This window comes from Sceloporus occidentalis, unplaced genomic scaffold (assembly GCF_023333645.1).
Source record: "Sceloporus occidentalis isolate IW3139 unplaced genomic scaffold, rSceOcc1.0.p SCAF_7, whole genome shotgun sequence".
In the NCBI taxonomy this organism is placed as follows: Eukaryota; Metazoa; Chordata; class Lepidosauria; order Squamata; family Phrynosomatidae; genus Sceloporus; species Sceloporus occidentalis.
The window spans coordinates 48654255-48678761 of record NW_028316987.1 but is presented as its reverse complement, the minus strand read 5'-3'; the positions used below and the strand labels follow the sequence as shown (position 1 = coordinate 48678761).

At 37.9% G+C, this 24507-nt stretch overlaps 1 protein-coding gene across 2 annotated transcripts in view; it reads left to right on the top strand.

Moving 5' to 3' along the window:
- LOC149309712 (RNA-binding motif, single-stranded-interacting protein 3) overlaps nt 1-24507 on the top strand; it is a 575089-nt gene that overhangs the window by 401168 nt on the left and 149414 nt on the right. For both annotated transcript variants that reach the window (XM_089531314.1, XM_089531316.1), the window contains exons 5-6: nt 5390-5547; nt 23514-23593. In XM_089531314.1, the coding sequence (XP_089387440.1) occupies nt 5390-5547; nt 23514-23593 (238 nt within the window). The remainder of the gene's footprint in view (nt 1-5389; nt 5548-23513; nt 23594-24507) is intronic.

The following is a 24507-nucleotide window of genomic DNA, read 5'->3' as shown; positions in this document are numbered from 1 at the left end:
GTGCGCATTTGTGTTTGTATGTGTGTATTGTGATACATTTTTAACCATTATTTTTTGTGGTAGAATCATGTTTATGTTAAAAAAAATCATTTTCTTTGTGCAAAAAGAAAAAAAAATTGAGAAATTTTCACCTAAATGTCCGAAAATGTGGGGGAGAAATCAAAACGTTTGGAAAGACACTTACAACCTTGTCTGGATAAGAGAAAACTTTGATTTTGGAGGGGAGGAGGAGTTCTTGCGTTTGAGTATGAAATAAGTAAATACATGCTAGGAAAATCTATGGAAGAAGAGAGAGGAGGAACAAAGGAAGGATTGAGAGAGGCAGAGATTCTCAGTGAGTAATCCTTAACACTTACTCTACAATTAATAAAGTTTTGTATTTAAGTCTTGTTGCCATCCATTACATTTAAGTGACACAATAATCTGAAGTTTGATTTATATCCTTTGAATGTAAGAAAGTTAATTAAGTTTATAAACTCAAAATCTGTGAGGAGAAAAAAATCAACCATCTATTAAATGTAGCTGAAAATATTTATGAATGTTGAAAACATGAATAATTCGCAGCATATAAAAGAGGATTCTGACACAGTGGGCCCTTGATATATGCTGAGGTTTGCTCAAAGGACTCCCCATCTGTCCAAAATCTGTGGATGATCAAGTCCTGTTATATACAATGGCATAGTAAAGTAGTGTCCCTTTTACAGAATAGCAAAATCTAGAATAGCTTGTTTCTTTTTCTTCTTTTTGAAAAAATATTTTCAAACCATGGATAGTTGAATTTGTGGAGCAGGATTTATGGAAACAAAGGGCCAACTGTATTTATATTAAAAAAAAATGGGGGGGGGGGAATAACTGTACTGAATGACATCTACAGTTTGCTGGCAATTTTAAAGCAGATTTCCCCCCTAACAGTCAATCGAAATCAAGTTTATATTACAAAGAAACTGTATTCTGTCTGATTCTCATTCATTCCTTTAGTCTTCTTGTAATTAACTATGCTGTGTTCTTAGTTCTCTGCAGTGACTTTTTGTATTTATGGAGCATATCAACCCTTATGCTTTGATTGGCTGATTAATCAAAACTGCTAACTAATCAAAGCATCGAGCTTTGCATAATAGAATTATTGTTTTGAATTAATAGAGTTATGGAACTAGAATTAAGCTGTGCTCGTTTTTTTCTAATACTTCCTTCCTTCCATTGGCTTCAGCACTTTAAATTCTCACAGTGTTTACTAGTAAAGTCAATACATGACTAATACATGAACTACAGCCCACCCCCAAAATAAAATGGAAGATGGCGGGGGGGGAGAGGCAAGCTGCAACTATCCAAATGGTGCAAGATAAGAATGGTGAAATAATTGCTTTCAAAAGGCTTAAAACCTGAATCGCATATCTTTCTATTTCCTGTGCTTTATTTCAGTTCACTGTCCCATTTTTATATGTAATGCCTTTCAATAATCCCAACCTTCACTTGTGTAACTATTTTAATTTTTAGTATAAGAGGAAGGCATCCTGGTAACTGGAAAATGTAGGGTTGGTGGGTGTGGGGAAGATTTATAGGGTTAAAGAGATATGGAGATCATTTTTTTTTAGTCTGGACAAAACAAAGGCAGGAGATAAAAAGGTAATCTAGATTCTTTTTTAATTTTACCTTTTCAGTATCAGGGTTTATTCAGATTCTGCAAAATACTTTTACCGGTCTTTATTTTCCACATGTTCACATACCTAATGAAAATACTTATAAAGCTGGTGGGAAACCTACCAAATAGTATGAATTTATTTCTTACCTTGGTGTGGACAGAACAAAAAACTGGGAAGCACTTATTCACAGTGGAAGAATGAAAGGCCTTCCTTCCTTGTAATAATAGGCTTTCCTTCTAATACTCAGAAGGTCCGCTTTGATAGAGAGTGAAGACTGCAACTCCAGAAATTTCTGAGAATTGCCACTAAAGAAGGGCAATTGGTGATAAGACCGAAATGTGTTGAGCTTTTTAAGAATGTTTTTGAACCGTCACATAGCACATGGGACTTTGGCCAAAAACAGACAGTGGTAAAGAGGCAGCTGAACACTACCCCTTTGAGCACTGGGTTGGGGCTGCGGCAGCTGTACCTCACGCCCCCAACCCAGCATTTTCCCAGTGCAAAAAGAAGTGGTAAAAGGATGCCTTTGCTGCCATAGTAGCAGTTTTTCAGTGTTTTTGCAGTGCAGCATATGTAAATGCCACGAATCTGCCACATGTGCGGTCAGCCGTGCAGCTTCCTGGCAGCCTGGGGATGTACTGCTATCTGAACACCATACCCCCACACCATCGGGAAGCTGGCTTTATTTGCCCACCTGTTTTACCCCTTTGTCTCCTTTCATTCACCTTGATATGGGAGCTAGACTTCCAGATTAAGCCTGTTTTTACCTTCTAAGAACCAATCACAAAAACAAGGTACACTGAATGCAGAATCTATAGGTGGGGACAATCAGATGCTCTAACAAATAAATAGCTTTTACACTTGAGGGAGCACCTTTTCTTAAAACAAACGTACATTCAGCCCTTCTTATACACGATTTTTTTATACACTGATTCAAGCATCCACAGTTTGCAAATGTTAAAAAAAAAGTATACATTTCAAATATCAAACCTTGATTTTCCATTATTTATAAGGGACACCATTTTTCTATGTCATTATATTTAATAGGACTTGAGCATACATGGATTGTGTTATCCACGGGGGATCTTGGAACCAAACCCAGCGTATAACAAGGGTCCACTGTACATGCTAAATGTATTGTCTGTTTTTAGCCTCTTAATGTTAGCCATTAGGGTTACTAAGCATTCATAGGCCTCAGTTCAATTGTTAGTCTCAGCCAAAGTAGATACATTGAATTAATGGAATATACAGTATGTATATTGATTTCCCACTGGTTCAGTGGATCCACTTTTGGTGCTAAAATTTGGATTTATGCTATAAATCCAAGATATATTCATGCCATCTCTGAAAAGATGGTCAGGAAATAATGATTTTTTTTATTTTATTTTATTTTATTTTATTTTTGGTTAGGCCCCCAGAAGCAAAGAGGAAACAGCACTATCTCTTTTGCTGTACCTAAGGGAATGAAGCATTTGGAGGCTAAGTTCCTAATTTAAAAAAATAGAAATCATGGTTTCCTTAAATACCACCTGTTACCCTCTTTTCCAGCTCATTTTTTCAGATAGTACTTTTCCTTTCTGGGATAGTAGAAGCAAAACAAAACAAACAAAAATCCAAGAGAAAGCAGGCTGACCCACAGAGATGTGGAACACTATTACAGAAGATAATGCCTAAAATTGTTGTTGCTTTTATTATTTCCCCTCAAGTTAAGTGCCACAGTCATTTTTTGTGTGTGGTGTGCTTCTTTTATTGGTTCAAAGCCTAATCTGTAAGATATATTACCTGAGTTCAAGGGTGAATATGTTATAGCTTACAGTAACCATATCGATCATAAGCATACTTGTACAGTGCTCTTCTTAAATGTGTGAAAATGCCATCATAAGTCAACAATTGTCTATACTTCCCCTTATAAAAAAAGCACAAGCTATAGCTTTTTCACAACCATCAACACATTATATCTAACAAGAAACAATGTTATGAAATATTTCATTGTAACACAGAGAGATAAATCGTGTCTGCATGGTCCAAAATGCCCATTCCTCCCTCGCCCCAGGTTTTGTTTTGTCCTGTTCAGATGATGCACAACCCAAACCCTGGTTCTGGTGCAAGCACTCCAGACTATGTCTGTCACATTTTGCACCAGAGCCAAGGTATAACTATATTAAAATGAATTTTAAAAGTTACTTGCTGCTCTAGAACTTCCAGGAAAAGCCAGAGCCCTCCATTCTTGTGCTGTCTGCATGGTCATCCTGCTGGGCCACTTTGTGTATCCACTGCCACTGTAGGCCACTTGTTCTGACCTCAGAACAAGGTGCTTAGCATGTGACTATCAGAACATAGTAATGATATGGCAAGTAATGAGGGCAGGTTGAGGCAGTTGCAGTACTCTAGGCTGCCCCAATGTGCCCAGAGTATCTTGCCCAGTGCAGACAAGGCCAGAGGCTAAAATCCTACATAGTCTTAGTGTAGCATCAATTGTTGATGTTAAAATGCAGAATGGTTTTCACATATGCAACTCCATCTCTCCTCCATCAGCTGAATGAATAATTTTAAAATAACTGCTATGGATATGTAGTGCAAGGTACATTTTCAGGAATCACTAAGGGGATGCTGGCCATTGAGTTTACAATAGTTTTTGTCCCCTTTCAAAAACAAATCAAAAACTGCAGAATATTTGGAAATACAATATGCTCAAAGCATACTCTCTAACTGGGGTTCTAACTGAAGGAGGAGTATAGGTTGAGTCTCCCCTTTCCAGAATTCTGAAATCCAAAATACTCCAAAAACCAAAACTCTTTCCCTGGTTAGCTGAGATAGTGAACTTTTGCATACTGATGAGTCAATATACACAAACTGTGAATTGGAACAAACTAGCACAAAAAGACTGCTTACAGCCAGTTTGGAGCATGGCATACGCATAACGCATTCCCTCTAAGATGGCCAGAAGCCAGCTTCATGCTGCCCGGCTGCCCACTTGTGGGCTGGTTTCTAGGTGCTCTGGCGGTGCGACGTTTACACACCACATGCCACTCAAACATGTTAAAGCTGCGGCAGGCTGGAAAAGCCAGCTTTTTGCCAGCACAAAAAGGAGCAGCAATTTGCTGCTTCTTTTTCGGCTGGCAAAAAGGTAGATTTGGAGCTGTGATATGTGGTTGCCATAGTGCACAGCTCTACAGTGGCTCCAATCCACTGTTTTGGGGTAGTCTGTTTCACCTCTTCATTCCATACACAAAAGTTTTATAAGTACTATGTAAATTTTGTAAGGATTTTATTATTATTTTCAGGCTATGTGTATAAGGTGAATATGAAGCATGAATGAATGTTGTAGTTAGACTTGGGTTCCATCTCCAAGATATCTCATTATATATTGGGAAAAGTGGTTAATAAATAAACAATTTATTATTATTATTATTATTATTATTATTATATGTAAATACAAATACAAATATTCCGAAATCCAAACAAACCCCAAATCTCAAAAACTTTTAGTCAGAAGAATTTTTAGATAAGGGAGACTCATTTATAATATACTATTGGAAGAGAGTGCCAGAGTGAATTAGTGATGCTGGAGGTCTAAAAGATTCAGTGGTGCTCCTTCAGTTTGTGCATCCTAAACTGTCTGCAGAATGCTTTTGAAATGCATTTGAAAAAATGGACACAGTACTCAGCCTTTTGTTATTTGAGACATAATGTAGCTAAAGGATGTCCTGTTTCTGTTGAATCTAATAAGGTGATTTATTTTATTTTAGCAACAAGAACAAGACCCTACAAATCTTTACATCTCAAACCTACCCATTTCCATGGATGAGCAGGAGCTGGAGAATATGCTGAAACCCTTTGGACATGTCATTTCCACCAGAATATTAAGAGATGCAAATGGTGTCAGTAGAGGAGTCGGCTTTGCCAGGTGAAAATCTTGTTCTTTCTGCTTTGTGTGCTGGAATTGTTTCTCTCTTTCATATACAGTGCACTCTGAACTTTTTTCAAAAGCTATCTTTGCTATAGCTCTGGGGTCTTGTGGATGTGAAACATGCAGAATGTTCAAGAAAGAGGAGGCTTCCTCTGTTGGGGAACCATCTCTTGAAAAGTTAGATTATTTTATTTAGTGTGATGACAGTATTCCTAATCAGGAATAATTAGGAAGCAGCTGAGTTTCATCTTTCAACTTTGAAAATATACCCTTCTGTCAAAAAAACTGTGCAAATCTACAGCACTATATAAATAAAGCATAATAATAATAATAATAATAATAATAATAATGATGATGTGCCTATAAATGTTTGCATTGAATAACATTTCTTAATTCTGCCACTGGGAATAGCAGAAGTGAAGAGGAAAATAATAAGTTTGAAATATACAGAGTCCACAGTGTCTCTATAAGGCACTTAAAACTCTGTGTCTGAACTGAAGTGAGCAGACTATCTGCTGGACAAATACTACCTACAAAGGAGGGGAAATTACCTAATCCCTGTCAGTCCCTTTTCCCAAAATAACTGTTTTTCCCCTCTGCAGAAATGTACTGCTGTACTGTAGTTATGTTTCATCAAGGTATATTAACATAGTCTTTACTTGGCCCATTCCATAAGTACTTTGTTGGCTCAAGACCAAGAAGGTCCACCTTAAGAACCTAACAGGATAAATTACTGGTATCCTGACAGTTGACTGTTTTCACCCACATGCACACACCTTTGCATTTATTGTGCCAGTATTGCTGCCACTGCTGCTCTTATTGTAATGCTGGTGGTAGCAATTATATTGAGGATGATGATGATGATGATGATGATGATGATGATGATGATGATGATGACGACATTAGAGAAGCATCTAAGGAACTAGGCATTGTGTATTTGGAACTGGAATGCAGCCTTTGAACTGAATAGAAAGAACATATGATTTCGGATGGACTCCACAGACATGGTTTTCTGGTCACAATTCAAAGTGCTGGGTATGACCACAATGGAATACATTGTTCAGGTCCATGTTATCAGAAGGACCATAACTATCCATACAAACATGACCATGTTGAGGCCATCCTCACAGCTATTTCTGGTGGGAAGACAGGAGAGGGACTTCTTAGTGGCTGCTACCGGTTTCTGAAACAACGTTCTGGAAAGGTTACACTGGCATCTTCTTTGTTATTCTTTTACAGGCAGGCAAAGTTTTGGGAGGACTTTTTTGTTTTAGAAGGCCTTTGAAGTCTGCTAAGATGTGGGGAGGAGGTTTCTACGTCTTGTGTTGTTTACGTCTCCTGTTCTTTTTGATTGTTTTATTACTCAATGCTTTAAATTTTAATAATAATTGAATTCTATTTTTTACTTTTGTACAATGAAAATGTTTTATCTGCATCTGTTTTAACTTTGTAAGCCCTAGACTGGGAGTGGGGAGAGTACAATAAATAAATAAATAAATAAATAAATAAATAAATAAATAAATAAATAGTTTTTAGCATGTAGGAATACAACACGCTAGAACACAAAAGGCATCTTTTGCACAATGTGTGAAAAGAATAGCCTTAGGCTACAATCCTCACTATACTTGCTAAAAATAATCTTCTTGGAATACATAGGGATTTACAACTGAGTAAACATCTATGGGATTGTGCTGTTAGTATTATGGTGCATCAGGAAAGAAAATGCTTTTGTGTTTTTTATATTGAGTATTAAAAGCCAATATTAAGGTTAAAAAAACCTTGTCTTTTAAAAACCACAATGTAATTTTGTGGACGAGCAAATGAATACAAGACACTTGTGACCTTTGAATTATGAGACTTGTACAACAGGTCCTTGTTATCCACTGGGATTTGGTTTCTGAAGCCCCCATGGATACCAAAATCCGTGGAAGCTCAAGTCCCATTAGGGTCACCATGGGTCGAAATCGATGCACAGTTAACAACGACAGCAAAGTAAAATGATGTTCCTTATTTTAAAAATGGCAAAATCAAGATTTGGTTTTTTGAGTAGAATTGGTGGATATGGAGGAATGACTGTATGATACAAATTAGCAATATTCCAGTTTGCTATGCACACAAGTCTTGAATGCATAATGGAGTTAATGAGTGCTTCCAGAACTCCCCTCACCCATAAAATGAAGCAAATGCCTGTTTTATAGTGTGTGCAAGCTGTGACCATTATATAGCACAGTCAGAGAGCCTATAAAATACTAGGTTCCTGAAATGGATCAGAATGTCCTTCCCATTCATCTTGTATCATGTAGGAAGAATAGAGCATGCCTGTTTCTAGAAAAGATGCAAGTTGCTGTTCTTTTTTTCCAAAAATTCTTTCAACGAACAATGGTTTTGCAGTTAACAAAGTAAAAGCCAAACTCCTCTAATGAACTCTGCATGGCAAGGAACACATGAAACAATGAGAACATAAAATGATAACAGGTATTTCATATTTTCCTGTACAAAGTAACATGTTTGAGTTCACCATGAGTGATATGAGTTTCTTCTGTGCTAATAAGGTGGCATGAGTTAATAGGCATTGCAATTTCACCTTTTGTCCTTGATACAAAAGAACAATGCTCTCAAGAAAATGTTAAGAAGGAATGAAGGATGATGAAACACTGTTGCTTCTTCTTAGTGAATTCATTAATTTTGCCTTATTATAAATTTGATAACAGGAAAGACATATCTGAAATATTAACTTATATTTGGAAGACTGGTATTTTTACTGACATACTTAGTTGAAATTTGAAAAGAACAAAAATGACAAGGTGGAATACAGACTTATAAAAGAATCTAGTAATGTAAGTGGCTCTCTTCTGAGGAATAAAGACAGGCAACGTAGAGGCTTGCTGACCAACCATGGAATAAGGGGACCATACACAGAATGTGCTTCAACCGAAGAGTACTAAATGTTCTGCAGTGACCCAGCAATCCTTTTCACAATCACTCCTAGACTCTGGAACGACTTGCCAGACGAGATCCATCAGATTACCACCTTGGAAACCTTTAAGAAGGCTATTAAGATGGATCTCGTCCAGCAGGCCTTTACTGACTAGAGCATCCGCCACCAAGAACAATTTGGATTTTTGGATCATGGTCTGAAGTTCCATGAGGAGGGAGTTCTCGCAAGGGATGGGTTGCATCTCATGCCAGTTAGAAGAAACGTGTTGGCCAATAGTCTCAAGAATTTGATCAGGAGGGCTTTAAACTGAGTTGTGGGGGAGGGAGACAGTATTCTGGAAGGCAAAAGGACTGGAGAAAATAGTCAAACTGTCATAGAGGGAACAAGACAACCAGTGCAAGGACCCAAAAGTGGGAGGCAAAAAAACTTGCACAGGCAGCAAGTAGGGGGGACCCATGGTCTAAGATGTCTCTACACTAATGCACAGAGCATGGGGAATAAGCAAGATGAACTTCAACTCCTAGCACAACAAAGCAAGTATGATATAATAGGCATCACGGAAACCTGGTGGGATGAGTCTTATGATTGGAATGTAGGAATACAAGAGAAATAGGCCAAACAAGAAAGGAGGATGAATGGCACTATATGTCAGGGACATTTACACCAGTGAAGAGATCCAGGACATTGAGCCATATCAGCATCCAGGCACAATTGCACCTGACATAAAACTACTTGGCCCCTCTTCATTGGAGGCTGGAAAAGGTGGCTGCTCCTCTGCACTGTGTTGGTCTGGGGTTACATTACTTCAGTAAAAGTATCTTTTTTCTGGGGTTCCCACAGAATTCACTAAGAGTAGGAGAACCTGGCAAGCTTAATTTCACTCTAGTGAATTTTTATCTGGACTGAATGAAAATCTGTATGTGTTTTTTTTGTGTGCCTTTTCAAAATAATTTTGTACACATTTGAAAATGTACAATTGTTTACGTTCTCAAACATGGTGTTTTCCTTAAAGCTTTTTTTAATTGAATAAAATGCCTTTGGGTGGATATCCCTCCTTCCCCCCCCCCCCAAAAAAATCTACATGCTGGGGATTGAATTTACTGCAATTCTTGGAAAGGGGGATGTGTTTTAATGGTAATACTGCTTTACGCACAGTTTTCCTGTCCATTATTTTCAAAAAAGAAGCCACCAAAGAGACATCTCGTATATACTTGTGTACAAGTCGACCTCATTTATAAATTGGGGAAAGGCTTCAGGGTCAAAATCTTGGATTTTGATATGACCTGTGGATAAGTGAAGGATAAAACTTAGGGAACTATAACAAAAGATGGAAAAGGGAAAACACCACTTCTGTCCCTTCTTCTCCATCTCTGGACCTCTCCCGACCACCAGACTTCTCAGGTGCTGGAGGATAGGTTTGAAAATTGGATTGGAGAGGAAGTAGAGTTAAATAGGGTGTTTCTTTGGTGGATTGAGAAGGCTTTAAAATCAGATGGGGAGAGAAAGACGTGGAGTTAAATGGGGTGTTTCTTTGATGCAAAGAGACTCTTTCACACACACACAAAACTCCTGTCTCGAGGCACGAAGAGTGGGTCATCACAACAGTGCTTGTTTCAGGACCTTTCTAAGCAGTATTAGTGTATTGACCTGTATATAAGTTGACCCAAAATTTTAGGGTCAATTTTGGGGCATACATTTCTTGACATATAATAGAGTACATACGATAATAGGCTCTATTCTGGTAATGATGACATAGGCTAATATTGTGCAAAGAGAGGATTAGAAAAACAAAACAAAATATAGCAAAATTCAGATACCATTTCATTGTATCCCATTTTTTTCAGAACCATTTTGTACTTTATGCAATAAGCTATCCTGGATCCCTGGCATGTGTTGTGTAAAGAAGGAAATAGGTGTTGCTTTATGATATGGGATATGCAAAATTTCTTTGTTTTACCTCAGTAGATACTGCCTCTTTACAGAATGAAGAGAAAATTATTTTCGGTTCACATTTTAATGTAAACCCACCTCATTCACACTTCCCAAATGAATATGCAAGCATATGCAAATATCTTTTGTTTTTCACACTTCTGTGAATTTTGTGATGAAGTTCAAAAATATACATAAAATGCATACACTAGGGTGGAAGTGTATTTAATGGCATAAATTAAGGAATAACATTTTAAAAGTATATGAATTTTCACACAGAGCTTTAAAAATTGTAAACTGATACAGTGGTGGAATAGGGGGTGAAGCATTATACAAAGTAACACAGATAAATGAATCTACCCTAGGAATGTATAATCTCTGGTTAGTTCATATCATTCTTATATGGAAGAATTAATAATTTAAGAACTTTTATCCATTTCCTCTGAGAACACGGACATTTGCACAATTTTCAAGCAATGTTCATATTTCAGGACTCCATTGGGGAAAACTGATTTGGAAATATTACACAATGTTTTCCTGTGCAGAAAACTTATTTGGGGGCAGAAAGAATGTATTTTCTGCAAAAACCTCAAAAACAAAACACTAGTTCCTGTCAAGAAATACTGGGGTTTCTTCTAGAACTCTTTTAGAACATAGCCACATAGCCCAAAAAACCTACAAAAAACTATGGATGCCGGCCATGAAAGCCTTCGACTTCATATTGGTTTGTTTTTTCCCTCAGAAAGTGCATGCAGGAAATCTACAAATTCATGATTTATTTTGAAATGTGGAGAATCTCAAAGCAGGTCTTCTTTTCCTTCTTATGATGTCCCTGCTTTTTGTGGAGGATGCAAATATTAAGGAGTACTCATAGCATCCATAATCTTTCCCTATATCCAGCTCACCAATCCCAAGTGTTGGTGGTGGTGTGATGGTTCCTCTAGACTGGGGATCAAAGTGGCTTACAAAAATTGAACTGATACAGATGAAAGCACTGATAGGTTAAAAACTTACAAAGCTATTTTTTAAAAAAATTAATTAAACTATGTATAGTATTTTTTTAAATTTAAAATATAAAACATCCACTAAAAAGGCATGAAAGTAAAAAAAAGTAAGATACTATAAGAAGCATTTTCTTTATATACTGGTCCTTCAAGCCCTTTGAAAGTAAAGTATTTGCCTACCAGCAAAAGGAAAACAGGGAGGGACAAGTCCAGTTTCCCTAGGAAGAATGTTCTAGAGCCAGGGAGCAGCTGCCATGAAGACTCTCCCCAAATCTTGCCACATGTGACTGTGAAGGTGGCACAACTGAAAAAATAATCTCCCCCAGGCAGGGTGGGTGCTCATATGGGAAAATATAGTCCTCCATATAGCCTGGACCCAAGTCACACAGGTTTCTATAGGAATATCTAGCACTTTGAACTATGCCTGTAGATAAGGTAGTAGCCAGTGGAGCTGTTGTAGCAAGGGAGTCAAGTAATTCATTTTGAACAGTTCCAGTCTGAATGCAGTTCCTTGTGACAGCTGAGGTATTTGAGCACTTTTTAAGGGGTGCCCTACATACAACATGTTACAGTAATCCAAATGGGATATAACTAAGACATGTATCGCCACATGGCCATACAGTCAGCTCTCTATATCCCCAGATTTTTATCCACTGATTCAAGCATCTATGGCTTGAAAATATTCCAAAAAATATATAAATTCCAAATAGCCAAGCTTGTTTTTTTTGTTTTATATAAGGGGCACAATTTCACTATGCCATTGTATTTTATGGGACTTAAACGTCAGTGGATTTTGATATCCATGGGGTGGTGCTGCTGAAATCAAACCCCAGTGGATACCATGTGTGCACTGCATTAGACATATCCAGGAATGGCTGGTGCAGTTGGTTTAACTGTGCAAACACACATTTGGCCACCACAGAAACTTGAGAAAGTATGTTGAGTTCTAAATCCAAGCGTACAGTGAAATTGCAAGCCTGTGTCTTCAAGAAGTGTGTACAGGCTGAATGCCTATTTCCTGTATGCAAAGATTATTGTAGCACCTTTGAGACTGTGTGAAAGAAATGTAGAATTCAGCCTGAAACAGATGGGCCAAATGACGCACTTTCTAGCCATGTCCGGGACGTAGCATTTAGATGATGCACATCCTGAACATGGCCAGAAGCCATGCCAAAGCTGTGTCTTTGTGGAAGAAGTGGGCCAAAAAGTATCAGACAAGATCCTCTCCTTCTGATGGCTCTGTTTAGGACCACGGTGGCAGCCTGAATCGGGGCTGAGTATGTGCAGTCATCATGGTCCCACAGCGATCAGGGCAGGAATGGCCTCTGGTTGCTCCATTTGTCCCATCTGCTTAAGATCTTGGTCTCCTTCCACAGATGCATCTTCTTCTGGCATCTGAGGAAGTAGACCAAGTCTATGAAAGCTTATGCCAGGGTAGGCAACCTGCGGCCCGCGGGCCGGATGTGGCCCGGCAATGCCTTGGGACCGGCCCCAGCCCGGTCCTGCCGCCGATTGCCACTGGGGCCTTTGGGGGGCAATTGTCTATAGAAGCCTCAGAAACATGCATTTATATTAACATTTTTTAAAAAATCAGCAAATTTTTCTGCGTGTCCTCCATTTTTTTTAAAAAAGTGTCTTCCATTTGAAAATGTTGCCCTACATTTGTCCTGGTTTATTTATATATTTAATTTTTTTAAAAAAATTATTTAATTATTTATTTTTTGGCTTCGGCCCCCCAGTTGTCTGAGGGACAGCAACCTGGCCCCCGGCTCAAAAAGGTTGCCTACCCCTGGCTTATGCTACAACTTCTTTCTCCAGTTAGTCTCAAAAGTGTTACAAGACCCCTTTGCATAATGATATTCCAGACTAACATGGCTATGACTCTGAATACCTGTTCCCTGATTTGCCTTTTAGTTGCCTAGGAAAACATCTGTCTTGCCTGGATTAAGCTTCAGTCTATTTACCCTTATTCAGTGACAGTCCATTCCTGATGACTTGTTTAGAACTGAAGCAGCTTCCCCAGAGAATTAGAAATCTGATTACAATCTGTCTGCCTCAAAGTTTGTGTGTTTGTCTGTGGGAGAAAGAATTAATGAATGAATGAATGACAGAATGACTGGATGATAGATTAATGAAGGAGAAAAGGCAAAAAGAAGAAAAAGGAAGCAGGACTCTGCCCAATTTTTTACTTTATCCCTGCTTCCTATTGTGTGTGTCCCCAATCACTTTCCCTCAAGATACTGTAGCCCTTCATTCAAAAAAGTTTACCTACTCGTGGTTTATATGGGCAGTTTTTAAAATCCATTTAGGGATTTCACAGGCCTATGCCTGCTGGCTTTTTTTCAAAAATAAAGATCCACTGGTAACTTTGACGTAGTTATGTGAGCAATAAAGCCATATTCTTCTAAGGCAATTGATGTCGAACAAATTTACTGGCATCTCCAGAACAGGAAAATAGATAGCATAAAGCATAGCGAGGCACTGATTGATTTATCCTCACTTTCACATTAAGTATTATATACCCACTAGCACTGCAATGGTTTAATGCCTGACTGTCAGCATTTCCTTCTTCTTCCTTTTTTTTCTTGTTTTCAGAGTTTTATGAGTCTTCTATAAAATGTCACTTCAGGGTGAATCTTCGAAGGTCAATTTAAGATACAAGACATCAGGCAAAGAAAAAAAACTGATGGTATCTACTATTTCAGTGAACTTCTATCATTAAGAAACATCTTCAGAAAATGAAAGTTAGTTTTCTGTAACTGACATTTATCAGGAAACATGGTTCATTCTGTAATAGCAGAATAACGTGCATCCACGTCCTGTAATGGAGTGTATACTGCTTAGGGATGTTTTTCCCAGTGGAGAACATGATACAGCTTTCAAACAATTTCTGATCAAAAGACTACACACTCTTGTCTTCTAATGGGATTTACTCTTCTATGCATTTTCCAATGAAGGATCATGGTGTGGCTTTTAAGCCAGTGGATACTTGCACAAGTATTTGTGCATCCATGTGCCTCTACACATAGGCACACACACATTACCTAAGTCTACATAGGTAGATATATTTTTCAAATTGTACAGAACGAGGATGCAAACAGGATCTGTAGTGAAGTCAAAACCACCATGTCTTTTTTTAGATCCTTGCCCTTCCTGACACACAGAAGTGACTGGCCAAGTTGGTATAGGAAAGAGCCAGTGCTTTTTCCCCCAGCAACAAAGGGTTTCAATATTCCTGGAGGAGGGCAATTGTAATCCTTTGGCTGAAAGAAATCCCTCTGTGCTTCCCATCCTATTGGATAATTACTGGCTAGTTTCCAGTGTTCCAATTTTGAGCACTAGAGTGCTAGAGTGTATAGTGGTGTCTCAACTGGGTTGCCAATTTTCATTAATTTTGTCCTTCCATTTAAGAACAATTCACTGTAACATTCTGAATTAATTAAAATGGTTTAGGCTTTGTTAGAATATGGTGGGTTTTGTTTTCACTTCAGGATCCCCCTCTCCCAAAATTGATTTGTGCAAAAATGTGCTTTTTGCAGAGAGCCTTTTAAATAATTTTTTGTGCAAACAGCAAAAAACCCTCTGTTTTCTGCACAAAAGTAATATTTTCCTTTGCAAAAAAGGAACATTTGTAAGTGTAGAGGAATTTTCTAGGTAACAAGCCCCAAAGTGCAAAGAGCACCATGGATAGTTTTTTTGTGGGTTTTTACAGCTAAGTGTCTGTGTTCTGGAAGAGTTTATTATTGACATTAAGCCATCATCTGTGGCTGGCTTCTTCAGAGGATGCTGGCATGCAAGTGAGTGGGATATGTGTGACCCTTGGTTGAGAGGAAGTGATTTACATGTTAATCTCTGTGTTGGATTATTGTTGAATGGCAAATTTTCAAGGTGTCTAATTAGTGATCCACTGTCTGCTGGAAAACCACTGGTCCTGGCTGGTTGTCATTTGTATTTGCTGGGTCTTGAGTTTTTCAGGACTGGTAGCAAAATTGTGTTTACTTTAAGGGTTTCTTCTTTCCTGTTGAAAATGTCTAGGTGTTTGTAGATTTCAGTGGCTTCCCTGTGTATTCTGACCTGATAGTTGTTGGTATGGTCCAGAATTTCAGTGTTTTCAAACAGCAGTTTATGCCCAGGATAGTTCATAACATGTTCTGCTACTGCTGATTTTTCTGGCTGACCCAATCTGCAGTGTCTTTCATGTGCTTTGATTCCTATTTTCCCAGCAGACAATGGATCACTAATTAAATAGACACCCTGAGGCCTTGTCATTCAGCAACAAACCAACACGCAGATTAACATGTAAATCACTTCCTCACACAGTATATATACTGTATACTCCATTCACTTCCATGGCAGTATTGTCGTAAGATGCCAGCCACAAGATGCTGGTGAAACATCAGGAATAAACTCTTACAGAACATGGTCACATAGCCCCAAAAATCCACAAAAAACCCTATGGATGCCAGCTGTGAAAGCCTTTGACTTCACAGCATCATGGATGTTTTTTATTTCTCAGTGTGGTGTCTCAGTGTGTCAAGATATGCACTGTTCTTCTCTCCTTACTCCCCCCTCTTTTTTATTTGGGACTGAAAAAAATCTGAAAGTATTATTTATTTAATTATTTAAAATATTTATATCCTCTCCTATATTCAAAGATCTCAGGACATCTTACAGTACAAATCAGTTAACAAAAATATCGTTTCTCTGCATTTTGGCTAAGATCAAGTGTAATGTTTTTGAAGACTAAAAACATTATATCATTCATCAAAGATTTATTTCAATTCTAGTCTCACCTCCAAGACTCTTTGGACAAAATAGATTCAGTCCAACTACAGGCCTAATGATTGGAGAGAGACGGCTTTCTTGTTTACCTTGTAGATGATCTGTGCTAAGAAGTGGACAAGTGGGAGTTTGTTCCTGTTGGTTCTGCTGGATTTCTCACTGTAATGGGATTTGAAGGCACTGTTTTACTATGTCCTCATCCCTTCCTGAAGGGTGAACCTAGAAGGTGGCTCTTGTAAAATTTTGTCTGATGCCTTGGCTGTTGACATAGAATAGGTTGTTGTTGCTGTGTGTCCTCAAGCTGTTTCTGACTTATGGTGACCCTAATGTGAACATATCACAGGTTTTTCTTAGTGAGATTTGTTTAGATGAGGTTTGCCTTTGCCTTCCTCTAAGGCTGAGAATGTGTGATGTGCCTAAGGTCACCCAGCGAGTTTGTATAACCAAGTGTGGATTTCAACCTAGTCTCCAATCCAGATCTTGTCCAGTTCTTTCATAGCTGCCCTTCCCAGTTCTAGTCTTCTTCTGATTTGATTATAATTTACATTCTGATCCAAGGTATGGTAAATCTTTAACTATTTTAACTTCCTCTTCATCAGTTTTGAAGTCATTCTTTTTGTTTTCTTAATGTTCAATTGCAAGCCAGCCTTAAACACTTTCTTGTATTAATTTCCTTATTAATTGTTCCAGGTCACTGGGTTTTCTGCTAGTAGTATGGTGCCATCTGTGTATCTTACGTTGTTGATATTCCTTCCACTTATCTCTTCTCTGCTAAAAAAAAAAGGGGGGGGGGACAATCACTGACCTTTCAGGATTGATTTCCACTCAATATCTCCCAATTATCACTGATAAAAGGATGCCCCTTGATAACTAATTTCCATGCCTTGCTAATGCTACTAATAAGCCTCCTATTATTACTTTCCAACAACATACACTAAAGAAGCTGCTAGTAAATGCTACAAAAAGTTGTTGTTGTTGTGTGCTTCTAAATTGTTTCCAGCTTATGATGACCCTAAGGCAAACTTTTAATAGGGTTTTCTTGGCAAGATTTTTTCAGAGTGGATTTGCCATTGCCTTTCTCTAAGGCTGAGTGGGTTTCTATTGCCAAATGGGGGTTCAACCCCTGGTCTCAGAGTTGTAGTTCAGTAGTCAAACCACTACACCATGCTGCTATACAATAAAAATACCAACTGAAAATCCTGGGTCACATCACTATGCATCTAGGTGTTGCATCACTTGTGCTCATCTGTATGAAAGTACTTTTAACAGAAGAAAATGGGCAAAATCTATCACAGTACACCAAAAAATGATTTGGTAATACTATAAAACATGATTTGAAGTTCCACTGATGTCATATATGTGCTTGAATATCAGCAGCCCAAATACAACTTTCAGTATTTGGGGATAAAACACCACTGAACTGTGTACAAGTCAGCAATCATTTAAAACAATAACTACCTATTGCTAAATATTTTAATTCTGAGTGACACAGCCTTTCCAATATGGCTGTATTTACAATAGAGCAATCCCATGTTCCAAACATGTGCGAGAAGAAAGAAAAGTTTTTGATCTACAGACATGACACCTTAACACTGTGTGGCTTAAATTAAGAGGACAAAACCATTCGTGCCTTCAATACTACCTAATGAATTTCATTTGTACAGCCTGGGAATTTTTAAACTATTATTATTATTAACATTTATTTATAGAATGCTTTAAAGTTTGCACAGCACTTTACATAGTAAAGTACTACTGGATGTTGTTTATCTCTTCCATTAAATGGCTACCACTGAGGAATGTGGAAGCCAAAACATTTGACATTTCAATAATTTGATTTAATTTTTTTCCGTTCAGTTTTATCAACATCAGTTTCATAGGGCCCAGACAGACAGGCCAGAATAAAGCTGCTTCGGGTCTCTTTGGAGGTATGCTGTTTAAATAGGACTGGATCGTGGCTTTGGTGCAGCTTCCAGCATCTTAGGACACATTCATCATTTAAACAGCATACCTCCAAAGTGACCCGAAGCAGCTTTATTTTGGCCTGTTTGTTCAGGCCCATACTATCCTTTTGAGAGTCAGGTTCTACCTAAAAACAGTGCTGCTAGTTTCTTTTTTCAGGGGTGGAGGTCCTTCATTGAAATTATATTTCACAAGCCATATAAAGCAAGGATTAGGAACCTGTGGTCCTCCAGATGTTATTTGACTGTAACTCTCATTGTCAATTTATGAGAATGAAACCACATATTCAGTATAGCACTAAAGGAAAATTACAGTGTTGTGCTACTAACCTATTATTTTATGCTGCCAGAGTTTAGCTAGGAACTGTCAGCTAATCATCTTGTTACTCATTCTAATACATATTTTGTCTTTTTCATATGTGGTTGTATTAATTGGCTTAATGAGCATGTACTATTGACTTAGTTCCGTAAGGTCTCTGCATGCAGTATTTATTTTTGTTATCATTGTGAAGGCTCCCCATTACTTTTGAAATTCTAATAACTATGTGGGACAATTATGGTTTACAGAGGAAACAATATTCACTCTAAAATAATATAAATATATGTCTACTGGAAAGATGAACTTGGGTTGCTTTGGTTGTGACTGACATTTGGCTTAAATTATCAGCTCGGGTTTCTAATTCTTGATGCGCATGTTTTAGAAACACCATGGGTATACAGAATGGATATATAAAATGAAAAGTTTTGCCAAAATAATAAATAGTTCTGTGCAAATTCTTGTCCTTTCCTTGATTCTGTCAAGCTAGAAATTATGTGAGACTGCTACCCCAGTATTCCATATATAAAGAGATATGCAATCTACTGTAGAGACAGGAAAGCTCTGGCCTTCCAGATGTTGCTGGAATTCATCTTCCATCATTCCTAGCCATCCCAGTGAGAGCTGACAGAAGCTGGTATCCAAAAACATCTGGAGGAGCACATGATTTGTTCTCTTCTTGCTTGGCAGCAAATTCCCTAAGGTTTATAAAAAAAAAAAAAAAAAAAATCCACTCTGGCTCCAGGCTTGTATCCTCCTATGATCAGACTTTGGGAAATTACTTTTAAAAAGCGATATAAGTTGTAAAGGGGAAAAAAAAGGACATGGATACAGAAAGAGAGAGAGAGAGGATGTGTGTGTGTGAGAGAGTAACTCATTCATGTTAATATTATAAGAGAACTGAGTAAGATTTTATATTTTGGCCAAAAAAATTCTTACAAGATAAGAAATTGGCCTTTAAAAAATCCCTTTAAAATTATTTAAGAAAGCTGTCCAAAAGCAAGTAAAAATGTAATGAATAAACATTATCCATTACACAAAAAGTAATGATGTTACCGTCATTTCATAATGGTTGTTATGTCTTTCTTACGTCCAATAGAAATGTTTTACTCATAGCATTCTTATTTGTAGTGTGTTTTTGCCAAGCTCTCATATGCTTATATAGATGAAAGATGGGAAACCTTATGAATACATTAACTGTATGTGTTCAGATATTTTCCCACTATACACTGCTCATTGTAAAGATCAGTTGAGTCTATTGCAGATGGAACATTTTTTTACATTTATTGTTTGTTCGAATGAACATGAAGTATGCCAGCAAACTGTATTCCACAGGAGGCAACTGCATTGCTGCTGCACCTCTGATAAATAGTTGAACCTTCAGAAGTGTGACCTTTCATGCTCTAATGTGAGGGCCAGTAAATACACTGTAGACTGCCTACTGTACATTAAACTAGATGGCTCTAAAGGATTCAGGGAATAGAGATGAAGAGTGGGCACAATGAGAATTGTTCAGAAGTGCATTTAAAAAGAGCACATTGCTACTGCTTTGTCTCTTATCCTTCATTTTTAGATGGAATTCGTAACACTAGTGTCTGTTTCAAGTGAAGTGTGCAAGCCACATTACAGATAGCTAGCTCCTCCATTTAAGAGTGGTTAGTTGTAAAACGTGAGAAGCAAATGGACTATGGAGGCTCTTTCTAAAGAGGCTGGCAATTCAAGTGGTGCCCCCCTTTTAGTTATTGCCAAGCACTGTGGATTTCACTTTTGTTCTCTTCCCACATAAAATGTACCAAGTGTACAGAAGCTCCTTCCCTTGGCAGCCTCTCTGTTGCATTGGGGAATGGAACTGGGAATACTTTGAGTTCTGAAGAGTTGCCCCCATATTTAAAAATGAAATTGTCACTGCTGTGTGGTGCAGGGTAACATGGTTTGACATTCCACGCCTGCAGCTACTATTCTTTTGGAGACAAGAGTCTTTAAAGACTCACTGCCGACATACGCTCAGTTAAATCTGAATGATCCCAATTTCGGTCTTTTTGTTTATAGGAATTGCCCATTCCACATGTTCCTAGCAGTCTGTGTGTGTTGGGGAGGGTGGTCAGGTCAACAAAAGAGTGCCATGATTGCAAGCCAAAATGGACAGTTTTAGTGCCTCCTCCTCAAACAAAGTAACATAAATTTTGATCCTGTTAATCATCTCCTATTCAGATTTTCCAAAACTAGCTCTGCAAACTTCAGTGAGCCCATGCAAATCGGCCTACATACCCCTGTGTTTAGACTCTGGAGAAAAGCTTTGCACTCCCTAAGAATACATTATCACTTCTTCTGAGTAAAAACTAAAGAGGATTTGCAGAGATGGGGTTAGCTTTGTATTAATCCACTGTGAAAGGAAGTTGAGCTAGGAGTGCGAAACAAGGTTGCAGTTTTTTCAGTATCCTTGCTGGAGGGACATCAAGCTAGAAACCAAAAATACAAGTGGTCGTAAAGTGAGGACATGTTGCCAGGGCAGACCTTTCCATTCTGAATCTTTAAGATCAGTTCTGCTTTGAGGGGGCACTTATCGCATCACAGAAAAAGACGAAATACATACAAAGAAGGCAAACAAAGGCAAGCATTCACATTGTAATGCATATACTGATCTATTTTTATGTGGATCCAACTCGTCGTTATGTGTCTTCAAGTAAATTCTGAGTCATCGTGACCTAAGGTGAATCTATCACAGGGTTTTCTTGGCAAGATTTGTTCATAGGGGGTTTGCCTTTGCCTTCCTCTGAGGCTGAGAGTATGTGATGTGCCTAAGGCAATGTGCTGGTTTTCCATGGCAGAGCAGGGATTTGAATACTGGTCTCCAGAATCATAGACACTCGGAGCACTACACCATGCTGGCTCTAATGTAACTCATATCCACCAGCATCTCACAGATAAATACTAGAAGATATGTGTCTAAGCAATATCAGAGTGTGGGTCAAGATGGCAAATGTTATCAATGAGGAAAAACAGTCATGCTGCAGAAGCTGCAGCGTTTTGTTTTTGTCTTTGTCTACTGGTAAGGGCAAAATTCTGCTCAGTCCCTCTCCTCTCCCCTCTACTGAGTTAAGTGAATGCAAACAACTTTTTTTACTTTGAACTCTGCAGCAATTGAAGTAAGCTGCAGACAAAGGAGTAAAGTGGGAGAAGGAGAGAGAAAATAGCATATATGAAGAGTAGTTGAAGAAGTGGGACAAAAGACAGTTAATTGAGACTGCCCCTGCCAAATCAGGATAGTTGGAGAGGATGGCAACTACTCATCCTAATTCTTGTGTGAGATTCTGTTAGAACTTCTGTTTTCTGAGATGAGTTTTTGATGTTCACTGCTTGAAGTGGTAGCAGTCCAATGGCAATATTAGTTATGAGTCAAATGAGCCTATATAAACTCCCTTGTGTGAATGTATGATGGACCTTCAGAGCTCAAGTCAATTTAAGGTTGAGTGAGGCTGCATCTATACAGAAGAATTAATGTAGTTTGATTCCACTTTAACTGCCATGGCTGAATGCTACAGAATTCTGGGATTTGTAGTTTTGTGAGCTATTCAGCTTTCTCTGTTGAAACGCTTTGGTGACACAACAAACTACAAATCCCAGGATTCCATAGGATGGCGCCAAGGCAGTTAAAGTGTTGTCAAACTGCATTAATTCTGCAATGTGGGAGCAGCCTAACATGATTTATTGAACTGGATTTTAAAACCTTTAAAATGTGTATACCTCAATTTATAGTTTTGTTAATGTCATTTGCTTTTGTTTTGACATTTTCCCATGCACAAAATGCTTCAGCCTTGTAATTTATTCCCCCATCTTTGCCCACAAAAACGTAGCCAGTGTCACAAAGTGAATTTTTTGGGTGGGTACGAATTGGAATCAGGGCCTTCCAGTATTCAGACCCAAACATTCTGTTCAGCCCCCCACATTATGCATTGTTGAGGTTTGGTATGAAGATTATATTATCTTCTGGAGGCCAGAGAATTATGAATCTTATTAGAAGTAGTAAATCTTAAAAAGAATAACTTTTTAGAAGCTATCATTTATGTTCTATGGCTGCAAGAAAAAATTGAAATGGTAACAATATTTAGTTTCTCATGTTTCTACTGGGTATCTATTTAACCATGATAATTTTTTTTTAAATCTTGGTCAGTCTTAATTAAACTGTTTGTAGGAATTGGGATTTTATAGGTGTCTGCAGTTTTTGCTATGAAAAGAACAGAAGCAAGACTATGTGATGATAAATATACTCTGCTGAATAGTATCTATACCTCCATTTTAGTGAAGCAATAGTATTTGGGTTAGTGACTGCTACAGTTTTATATATTCAACTTCAGAGAGCTATCTGTGAACATTGACCCTGGAGGGTTAAACCTTTTAAATGAACTTTGCTATCATATTCATACTATTATAGTCATTTTGATCTCAGAATATTAAAAATGTACAATAGGTATGTTGTTAACTTTCCCTCAACTGGTCAATTAATGGTCTTTCAATCTCTTAGAAAAGAATTCTAGGTGAGAAAGGTGCTTCTCTCAAGAGAAGCATGTTAAAATAACAGGTGCTAGGCTTTTACAGTATTATATTGAATGCTTGTGTTTATAGTCTATAATGTGCATATTTCTTTTTATGCCTTACTTGTTTCTAAACCAAAAAATGCATAGTATTTAGAATGCTTCCCTCATTTTATCTCTAATGATTTTGCTTTCTTTTGCATTTTTATTGTATTTGAGGAAGTTCTACACTTCCATGAAATCATCAAACACATGTGAAACATTAGATCAGTAGCAAATTTGAATTAAACTGTATATTACTGCTGTCATGTAAATACATTGAGAAAGAGAACAGAACCATGCCAGCTAATTCAATATGGTAATATACAATGTTCTCTCTGCTTCTGTTATGAAGTTCTGCAAGGATTGTTTTTGAGGGTTTTCTTCCCCAATCAAATAGCTTTTTCCTAATCATTGTGAAGTGACAGAAGTTCAGTAACAATCATTTTCTTTATTCTCCCCCAGGATGGAATCTACTGAAAAATGTGAAGTAGTTATTCAGCATTTTAATGGAAAGTACCTGAAAATGCCCCCTGGTGTGCCAGGTAAGTGAAGCCCTTCATTGTTCATCCAGTTAAAGATCAACAAAGCCGAGAAGTATTAATTGAGAGGAAATGTAGAGTGTAAACACTTTGAAATGTATTTGTGTCTCCACACTGAAACTAGCAGTGACATGTTTAATATAATTCATTGCAAGGTTTGGATGTTGAATGTTTGTCAGTTTATTAGTGTGGGTCGTCTATCCATTGGTGCAAGTTGCAACTATTTTATACCATAATTGAAGTTGATGTTGCCAGTTTGTTAGCTGGTGGTTATTTTTCTGGTAAGGAGCCTCTCATTAGGTAGCTGGGCTTGTTCTTGAATGACAGACATGCAATCTGCCATTGAAGTTGTTCTTGAAATCTCACTAGCTTGGTAGAACTTGCCAGCATATGTACTTCACTGGCACACTGGTATTTCACTTGAAGAGTGCTTGGTCAAATTCATTCCATCATGAGGTAGCAGAACAGAACATTGTATCATGTTATTTCTTTAGCATAATTTGAGAAAAATCACATCTGCAAGAGCTCCTAAAGTATTTCTCCTCCAAGATCATGGCCAAAGAACAAAATAGTCTCACAACCTTTATTTTTATGGTACAAAGACCTTCAAAAGGGGAGGGGGAAAATTATTGTCATCTGAGAAGCCACTGATCATTTGAACAGGGGCAGGGAGTGTGGAGGAAAAGGTGAAACCATGAAACTGCATGGATGGCCTTGAATTCTCTCGCAATTTGACCTACCACACTGGATTTATAAGGATAATGTAGGAATGAAGAGTTTTGCATGCTGATTTGAAATCACTGGTCCAAAACACACTGCAGAAATAATCTGGCTTGAGACTGCTTTAACTGCCCAGTGTATTTGGTTCAAAACACACTGCAGAAATAATCCAGGTTGAAACTGCTTTAAATGCTAGG